This window comes from Notothenia coriiceps, unplaced genomic scaffold (genome assembly GCF_000735185.1).
Source record: "Notothenia coriiceps isolate Sejong01 unplaced genomic scaffold, NC01 NC01_scaffold00008051, whole genome shotgun sequence".
Classification (NCBI taxonomy): Eukaryota; Metazoa; Chordata; class Actinopteri; order Perciformes; family Nototheniidae; genus Notothenia; species Notothenia coriiceps.
In genome coordinates, this window is record NW_011340752.1 from 247218 (window position 1) to 257090 (window position 9873).

General features: G+C 39.4%; 2 protein-coding genes across 2 annotated transcripts in view; both read right to left on the minus strand.

The window, feature by feature from the left end:
- Nucleotides 1-9873, minus strand: part of LOC104944441 (helicase SRCAP-like) — a 27222-nt gene that overhangs the window by 11177 nt on the left and 6172 nt on the right. The window contains exons 5-7 of the mRNA XM_010769973.1: nt 3350-3522; nt 2401-2714; nt 2105-2307 (exon numbers count right to left, since the gene is read on the minus strand). Coding sequence (XP_010768275.1) covers nt 2105-2307; nt 2401-2714; nt 3350-3522 — 690 coding nt within the window. The remainder of the gene's footprint in view (nt 1-2104; nt 2308-2400; nt 2715-3349; nt 3523-9873) is intronic.
- Nucleotides 4255-9723, minus strand: kctd2 (potassium channel tetramerization domain containing 2). The gene is made up of 6 exons (XM_010769961.1): nt 9045-9723; nt 8173-8281; nt 7967-8058; nt 7776-7871; nt 6742-6867; nt 4255-4376 (listed from the first exon to the last, which is right to left on the minus strand). Exons 1-6 carry the CDS (start codon nt 9402-9404, stop codon nt 4332-4334), a joined length of 828 nt encoding a protein of 275 aa, XP_010768263.1. The 5' UTR covers nt 9405-9723; the 3' UTR covers nt 4255-4331.

Here is a 9873-nt window from a genome sequence, read left to right on the forward strand (position 1 = left end):
GGCTGAATGCTCAAGTTTACAAACTGGTGTCAAGAAACTGCAACTGTCCTGAAATGATTTTGGTAAAGTAAAGCTTATGTGTGGGAAACACCGACCAGATATAACTGATGGCAATGTTCAACTCAATTTGTGGCTTGCCACGGGCCAAGCTTTTTCACACAGGCTTAATGTAAATCTGTACATGTCTAAATCAGGCCTATTCAACTGGCGGCCCGCGGGCCAGATGCGGCCCAGAACCAACTCCCGAGTGGCCCAGCCTCCCGTAGCCAAATTCCTACACTAGTACAGACCATGAACGTAACACTCCGCGTTGCATAGAAACCACCAAAACACAACGCAGCACGTTTTTTGAAAGTGCATCTAGTGGTGCTAGTAACGGTGGTCCTATGATAGCAACTCTAAAACATGTCTCTCTCAACTCTGAAGCGTAAACAGAGACAAAACAGTCATTGATCTTGTGGAGCAGATCCAAGTCAAGCTGGACCTTTTCGCAACCGACTTGAGCACGGGTCGGATGCTGCATTTTCCGACGCTCCCCAAACACATCACATCTCCGGCACAAATCACGGATGTGATGACAGATTTCATTGCGAGGTTGAAAGAGAACTTTGCCGGTCGATTGGATGGACTTGCTCTGCCCACAGAGGTGATGATGGGCTTTGCCAGAGACCCCTTCACTGTTGCAATAGAGGGGGACGTATCAACCAGAGCAAAGGAAGTGGTCCCCTGCATCGACAAGGGGAAATATACACTGGAACTTATTGACATGCAGCGCACTAACGGGCCAGCGAAGTTTTGGAGTGATGTCAAAAAACAGCAGTTCCCTAACGTTCAGAAAGTAGCGATCTGTGTGCTCAGTATGTTTGGATCAACATACACATGTGAATCAAGCTTTTCACACATGAACTCAATCAAAAGTAGCACTCGCTGCTCCCTGACTGACAACACTCTTCACCAATGTCTTAGGATTGCATTGTCATCCTATGAGCCAAAAATCACTGCTCTTGTTCACAACAAAAAATTTCACTTCTCCCATTTAGAAAGTCAGCGATGACAAATCACAAATGAGGTGATAGTAAGCACCTAGTTTACTATAGTAGACGTGTAGTGTAGTATTCATTCATATAGTTACCCGTATCCTTTGTTATGGGTTTGTGCACTGAAGGGTTTGACAGTTCTTTCTGTATTCATTTAAATGCACTTTGTAATGTGTCTCGGTCAAATGTGACCAAAACGTGTGATTTTTGTGCCTTGGCAGTCTCAGTGAAAAAGTGTAAAAAATAGTATTGCTACAGTACTACCTCTTTGTGTTGCATTGGAGCTCTTTAGCTGTTTTTGTTGTATGTGAGGACATTTATTAAGACTGCTATTATTGTATTCAGTAAATGCACTTTGTGATGTGCCTGGTTAAAAAAAAAAACCTGAATATTTGACTTCTAAAGCAAACAAATGTAATGCTACAACTGTGCACTTTTTTTTTTTCAGATTCTGTTAAATTAATGCTAATTTGTTGTGTTTTTATGCACTTTTTGACCTACCTTTGTTAGATGAACAATGAATAAAAATTGCATGTTTTTCATCGCAGTAATATGTGTTGGTTTAAAATGTGTCACTACCCGCTTTTTACAGGCCGCTGAATGTCTGGCCCAGCTGAATTTTGTAGTTATAAAATCTGGCCCAACTGAATGTGTAATTGAATAGCCCTGCAATAGAGTTATGTAGGAAAGCAAACAGTCACCAATAGTAGATCGTCAATAGCAACTGCTTTATATGCCAGATAAATATGTCTCTCTGGTGTACTGGTGAAGACTAAGGAAATGCAATGGTTTGTTACTTTGATGCCAGTAAGTTAAGATTACATTAAGATAGTTTATAGGTTTATTATTAGTTATAATGAATGTGCCTACTATGCTTTCTATATAATGGTGCATGGAAATGTGGTCGTTGACGTCTACGACCACATTTTCTTTTTTTCCCATTAGTTGTATTGCTGTATGCAGTCTATGTTTGCAGTTAAATAATAAAATGCTATCACATTAGGTCGAAACAAACTCACTACACAGCTCCGATTCTCTCAAAAAAAAAGAGCAAAATGCCACCTTACCGCAATCATACTGTATGAGCCTCAGGTCCGGGAACTGGGTCCGTGTGTAACACTGGATACGATGGAGACTGCGAGCCAGCGGAGTAACTTGAGCTGACAGCTGAGTGGAGAAGACGGCTTGCTTGTGGCTCAGGGAGGGTGGAGGGTGGCAGCAGTGCATGGAGATCGGACGAGCCTCCACTGGGGGAATCGCAAATGTAAACCTAATTGGGCAAAATAAACAACAGTTAAGTCACAAATTGTTCCTCTTTGTTCCCCAGAAAAGTTTCATGCCATAATTCCCATCAGTCATCTACCTGTCTATAATGGGATTGAGCAGCTCCAGTCTGTCATCAATGCTGTGGATGGCCTCTCTCACAGCTTGACTCTGGAACCAGAAGTCAGATTTGTTTTGCCACTGAGCGTACAGAGCGCTGCTGTGACCCGAGCGGCCCCACTCCCCCCGAGCGCTCAGGGGGGCCGGCGAGGGATGGCTTCCAGGGAGAAAAGTCAGGAAGTTCAGAACCTCCCGGCCATACATGGGCTTCGCTGCACAGCGGTTCTCGTTCACTCTAATGATGAAGTCCAGTCGGCTGTCACGCTGCTGTTTCTGGCTGTCTGCCATCCATGCCTGTGGAGTAGGAGAGTACATTTTAGCAGGTAAAACAAGATGATAAATCTGCAATAACGTGTTTCAGCTTAAAAAGTTAGTGTTAATTATCTTATTTTTTTTATCAATGAGGTAAATTCACAGGAAATGTGTAAACACCATTGAACTACATTTACAAATCTAAAACTCAAACTAATGCCAAACAAAGTGCCCCACTTTTTTGCATATAACCTGGTGTCATTCTATGTATCCCTCATACATTAATTAAGAACATATTTAGTTATCCCAATCTATTCATCTGAGTGCATACAAAGTAATAAATAAAGTCGATTGATAAATGATAATTAGGAAATATTTTGTATGTATTTTCCGGGACCTCAACACAGTAGTTATTTCATGAAATCATAAACAAACAGAACATTTTATTTTATGAATCTATATTAAGGGGGCCTTGTTTTGTGCAGTTTCGCAGTGGACTTGTTTGTCTTTACATGATTAAAATGTGGTTTCTAGCAATACTGTTACTACAAAAAAATATTCTCATTAATTATTTTTGTTATGAGACAGATACCCTTAAATATGGCAGAATTTAACTGTGCCAAGATATTTTCTCTGATGTCTGTTGATGATCAACATCACGGGTACAGCTTGCTTACCAAGTGGAAAGGAGAGCGGGGAGGTGGAGGCGGCCTTCTCCTGGGTGGAGGGAGGGGTTTTGCACTGGGCCTGGACTTAGTGGTAGCTGGTGTTTGACTGCTGCTGTTGCTGCTCTCATGCGGTGCTGCCAGGGGTTTGGATGCAGAGGACGAGGAGCTCACCTGAACTGAGGCTAAGGGGAGGATGGAGCAGAAAGCAGAGCTGTGTCAATAACCCGGGAAATATAAATAATCATAGATTTGGGATTCAATTCTTTATGAATTGACTTCAGTCATTAAATTAAACTAGCTTCTAAAACTTGCTTTTCTGACTTAACATTTGTATTTCTTTGATGGCTACAACTTGTCTGTAAACTCTTGAAATAAAAGATAGCACATTAACCGGTTAAATCCACTGTAGTTTCTTTGTTCTTCATTTCTGTATACCTCAGTGTTTCCCATACATTGATAATTAAATATCGTCCGCCACAAATGGATCTCATAAAAAAAAAATTGTTTTATTATTATTATACTTTTCTCTTAATCTTTTTTTTTTTTTTGGTGGTCTAATGGATAGCGCAACCTTCCGATCATCAGCCCACCTCACTATCCATTAGACCACCAAAAAAAAAAAAAAGATTAAGAGAAAAGTATAATAATAATAAAACAATTTTTTTTTTATGAGATCCATTTGTGGCGGACGATANATAATATAGAGAAATCTGCACAGATATTGCCCAGATGCCCTGCACCAAAATGTTGCACTTTCCCCCTACAAAAACACACAGTGTTTATAAAAAACATTTATTTTAAAAATATAACAAATATATCTTATTTAACAGGCATCCTTGGAGATGTTTTTTATAAACACTGTGTGTTTTTGTAGGGGGAAAGTGCAACATTTNAAAAGGAAGTCAGCGGGTACAAACTCATGGTCTTTTAATGAAAACTGAGGACATGTTTTGTTATCTGATCTTTTTTTGTTGGTAAAGTGTTATTTAGCTCAGCCGCCTCGTCTCCTCACATCGGAGCCTCGCTCCTGGGAGGTCTGTGAGGCAGATGGAAAAATAAATAAAGTCAGTAGAATCAAAGATCATTTCCTAATTTCAGAGTCATAAAAGCTGGGGGATCATAACATATAGATAAAGGAAACATGATATGAATCTTCAGCGCTTAAGTTTCTCAATCAGTGAGGATCACTTATTCACTCCTCTATTTTAACGATCTTTAATTTTTGTTTTTTTTTGTCAATAAATCACCACAAAAATACAAGTAGGCTCTGATACATCGCTTCAAGTATATAACTCAACTAAACTGGTAGCAATCTCGACAAACGGCTTCAAAATAATCATTAATTGATACTAAGAAAAAAAGGCGGAAAAAAAAAACCAAATCACATCTAACAGAAACATCACTCTACAACGAAACATCTAACAGACAACAATCACCTAACAGAACACAAATCACTCAACCAGAAAACATCACTAACAAAAACATCACTAAACATCACAACGAAAAATCACTCTAACAGAACTCCTACAGAAACTCACTACATACACACGAAAACAATCAACTCCACAGAAAACCATTCCCCCAGCAACCACACACCTCCACTCCAACCCGCAACACAACTCACCTCCGCCAATCTCACACCGCAACCACCCTCTCAACGCACATCACTCAACGAAAACCCTCACCACGCTACTGTCAACCCGCAACACCCACTCTACACAACAAATCACTACACACACAGACACATCCAACAACAGAAAACATCACTCTAACAGAAAACATCACTAACAGAAAACATCACTCAAACAGAAAACATCACTAACAGAAAACATCACTCAACAGAAAACATCACTCTAACATAAAACATCACTCTAACAGAAACATCACTAACAAAAACATCAACTCAAACAGAAACATCACAACAGAAACATTCACTACAGAAAACATCACTCTAACAGAAAACATCACTAAACAGAAACAATCACAACTAGCAAAACATCACTCAACAGAACACATCCTAACCCCACCTCACTAACAGACAAAAACATCACTTAACCAGAAAACAATACCACACTCTAAACCGAAAACATCACTAACCAGAAACACCATCCACTCAAACCGAAAACATCACTAACAGGAAAACCATCACCTAACAGAAAACACACTCTAACAAGAAAACATCACTCAACAGACAAAGACATCCTAACAGAAAACATCCTCAAAAATACATGAAAAACCATCAATAACAGAAAACATCACTCTAATAGAATGAACATCACTACAGAAAACATCACTAATCAGAAAACATCACTCAAACAGAAAACATCACTAACAGAAACATCACCCTAACAGAAAACACACTAACAAAAAAACATCCACTACAGAAAACATGCACTAACAGATAAACATCACTAACAGAAAACATCACTACTAACAGAAAACATCCACTAACAGAAACAGTCACGTCAAACAGAAGACATCACTACAGAAAACTCACTCTAACCAGAAAACATCACTCTAACAGAAAACATCCCTAACAGAAAACATCATCTTAACAGAAAACAATGCACTAGACAAAAAACTCACCTAACCGAAACATCACTAACAGAAAACATCACTAAAGAAGAAGAAAACAGTTCACTCTAAAGAAACATCCTCTAACAGAATCACTAACAGAAAACATCACTGCTAACGAAAACATCTCAACTCTAACGATCACCTATCACTAACAGAAAACATCACTCTAACAGAAACACACTTAACCAGAAAACATCACTAACAGAAACATCACTACAGAAACTTCACTCAACAGAAAACATCACTAACAGAAAAACATCACTCAAACCCAGAAAACATCACTAACAGAAAAACATCATCTAACAGAAAACATCCACTAACAGAAAACATCACTCTAACAGAAAACATCACTAACAGAAAACATCACCTAACAGAAAACATCACTCTACAGAAAACATCACTAACAGAAAACAACTACTAACAGAAAACATCACTCTAACAGAAAACATCACTAACAGAAAACATCACTCTAACAGAAAACATCACTAACAGAAAACATCACTAACAGAAAACATCACTAACAGAAAACATCACTCAAACAGAAAACATCACTAACAGAAAACATCACTCAAACAGAAAACCTTTGTTAGAAACTACTTTCAGCGGCGGATTAATACACATTTGGTTTTGTAGGTCATTCCCAACTTGTTTTCTCCTTCTCAGATTGTTACGTTAAGAGGTGAAAAGAAAGTACAGTTCATAAAAGGCTGTCCATGCAAGAAAAATGTTGCTAGTATTTTTATGGTAGATTTTGTTTTTAATGGGAGTTGTTGACAAAAACAATAATATAGATTAGCATGTGTAGCTACTCGTGATCAGCTCACCTTGGCCTTCTCGGTGGGCTCGATGACGATGCCGTTGGTGGAGTTGTTCAGTTCCCGGGAAACTACACATAGAAACTCTGCCTGGTCCTCGTTGCCGTAGTTATAAGAGGAGCCGATGCTTATGAGCTGAGGACAGGCAAAAAGACCAAAGTAAGGATTATGAAGTACACATTCAGTGTTTCCCCAAGGTTTACTTTGGGGGGGTGGCATTGGGAAGACAATGCCGGGAAACACTGACATTTATGTTCATTTAGTATTATTATTCTTTCTGAGTTCAGCATTTCAAACATGATGATTGTCCTTTTCTCTGTTTTATAGACCCCGGGTTACATGTTGGATTGTTTAAATATATATATCCTTTATTTAACCAGGTAAAATAACTAATTGAGATGAAATGAAAATCTACCAAAAATGTAAATAATTGAACCATTGCTACGAAAAGGCATTTACAGGCAATTTGTTTTGCTTTGATACGTTGCCCAAACATTATTAAACTGGCTTCCTAAAGATTAATCTTCAAGTAATAAATATCTTAGAATAAGACGATAACAAAATATGTCTTTGAACCAAAACAGAGGCCCATATTAGACCTTCTTTCATGGTCCCACACATTGACCCAATTATTAATGCAAATCACAAACAAACCTGACCATATATTGTCTGAATTAATAAGCCTAATTTGTAGACATTAGGCTTATATGAAGCACATTTAAAATGTTCATGTTTCATTCCCAATTTGAGCGCGTTTAGAATGCTTGCAATATATTTTTTGCAGGATATTGGCACTATTGCCAAAAATGTGAATTGTAATCCTACATATCAGCTCTGTTGAATACATTCATAATACGAAATATTAAAAAAATCTCAAATAGATGCCTGAATATAATAAACTCTCTTCCCTATGAAAAAATAAATAATAATAAAATATGTTTTTTGATAAATGTGCGGGGCTGATCTCCAAAGCGTAGCTTTGAAACAACTGATGCATGAACTGAAACATGACAACAGGGAAAATAAATGTGTATTTTGTGCACCTGCTCAAACTTCCAACCGTCTGACATGGTAGAGACCATCTGTGTGAGTTCCTCCTCTTGGCACTGTAGTACTCGGTACACATGCTTCACAGGGCCCTGAGGGACAGAAACACACAGAACTACATCAACAATCTGCACACAGATCAAAGAAAGCTATTTTTGTTATGTTTGTACTGGAGTTTTCTCTGTACCTGGGATGTTCGGTTCTCGTTGTCCCGTATCCTCTCTTTCACCAGCCTCACCAGTGATGCGATGTTGTAGAACTCGGCTTCCTCAAGAACGCCTGACACAAAAAATAGACTTCATTGTGTGGTTTGTATACACTCAAAATGAATATTCGCTGACAAAGATTTTGCATGATGTTTGAGCAAAATAAATCCTGATGAAAGTATTTTACCGTCCTCAGCCAGGTTTTTATCCATGATCAGTTTTCCGTGGCGAAGGTAGTTCAGGATGGGGCCGAAGTATGTGGGGTCCCTGTCTATCAGGTAGGCTCCAGTCTCATCCTGAGGGAGCAAATTAAGGGACGACATGTGTGATGGGGATTTGGTTTCCTTCTTGTAAATACTGTAGTCTCTTTGCAGGAATGGGAAAAGGGACACATGTTGAATCAGATAATGTCCAGGAAAACATATTTGTTAAAGAGACGCTTTGAGCGACTATTTTAGTGTAAGAAGGATATTTCTGTATCAATAACAAGACATTTCATAACATTATTGCCGATTATATGTTTGATTCAATTGCTAAATAAAGATAACGGATCAATATTATTGTTAACTCCCTACACATTTGTTTTCCAATGTCACAACAGTAGCTGTTAAAGTGTTTCTCTTTTTCAAATTAATTAGTATGTTGTTATGAATATCTTGCCAATCGACTGATGTTAAAATTATTTTTTTAACAATTACCAAGTGTTTGCCTTTTGTTTTGGTGCTTTTCTTTGTCTAAAGTAAACTGAGTTTCTTGTAAATATTGCAACACCCCAGTAAATGGAACCCAACTTGAGGATTTGTATTCAAACTCTTCTCTTATTGACTGTAGGAGTATTTCTATATTTTGTTTTGCTAATATTTGCTAATAGTACATATTTCACCTCTGCATATCACCAAGAAGACATTACAATTAGGACAAACGGATACCATGAAGGAAACAGTGAATCTCGGTTTTAGGATCCAAAGATACTTCTAGCTTTAGTTCTACTGGGCTTTATAATGAACAAAACTATAAACAAATCCAATTAAGCCCAATAAGTTGTGTGTGTGTGCTCACTTTGTCGGAGTCCAGGTCGGGGTCTTCTTGACAAAGTCGGGACAGGAAGGATTTGGGGTCCCGACACAGCGTCTGTTTGGTCGTGACGAAGTAGGTCCCGCCGACGTTCAGGCGAACCCAGCGCGAGCCCGGCTTGTCCGCCGGTTCGGACGGGGAGCTCGGGTTGCTCTTCCCCGGGAACCCAAACACAGAGCGTCCGCCGCTGCCGCTCGACACCCCGCCGGGGCTGAGCTGGCTGCTCCGCGGAGGAACCATGAGAGTGGGCGACGCCAGGCGCACCGAGCCCCGGACATCGCGGTGCTGCTCGGGCTGCTCTATGGTGCCAGTGCCGCTCGACTCCACGACATGCAGTTCAGCCATGTTTTCTATTCGTCTGAAAAGCACACACGATTAGCTAACGACACACTGCGGGGAAACACTTTCGCCCAGCCGAATTGTAAACAGAGCGGAGAGGGTATTTTTCTCCGACGGGGCGGCTGGCATCAGGGCGTTGCTGCTCGCGCTCGACCGCCTTTGTCTCTCCAGCGCCGAAGATTAAGACACGGATATGATTATCAAAGGCTGTACGATGTTAGCAGCATCGCGTTTAATCGTTTCTGCTCAAGATAAATAGCTCATTCTTGTCAATTCAAACGTTAATCAGAGAAAGGCAGCTCTTCCGGGTTGTAACGTGATTACTGTTTACTTCCGCTGTGTCGTCGTTTTTCAAAATAAAAGCTAAAAGTAATATTTGGTAGGTGGAAGTTTAGCCTCCCAAATAATAACATTTATTAAAATGTTAATATATGTGAAATAATATAGAGAAATCTGCACAGATATTGCCCAGATG

Excerpts from the sequence above, each read along its gene's own strand:
- kctd2 (XM_010769961.1), bottom strand. The coding sequence starts at position 9,404 with ATGGCTGAACTGCATGTCGTGGAGTCGAGCGGCACTGGCACCATAGAG. Across the intron at positions 7,872-7,966 it reads ACGAGAACCGAACATCCCAG|GGCCCTGTGAAGCATGTGTA; the intron begins GTACAGAGAAAA and ends TCTGTCCCTCAG. Across the intron at positions 4,377-6,741 it reads AGCCCACCGAGAAGGCCAAG|ACCTCCCAGGAGCGAGGCTC; the intron begins GTGAGCTGATCA and ends TCTGCCTCACAG.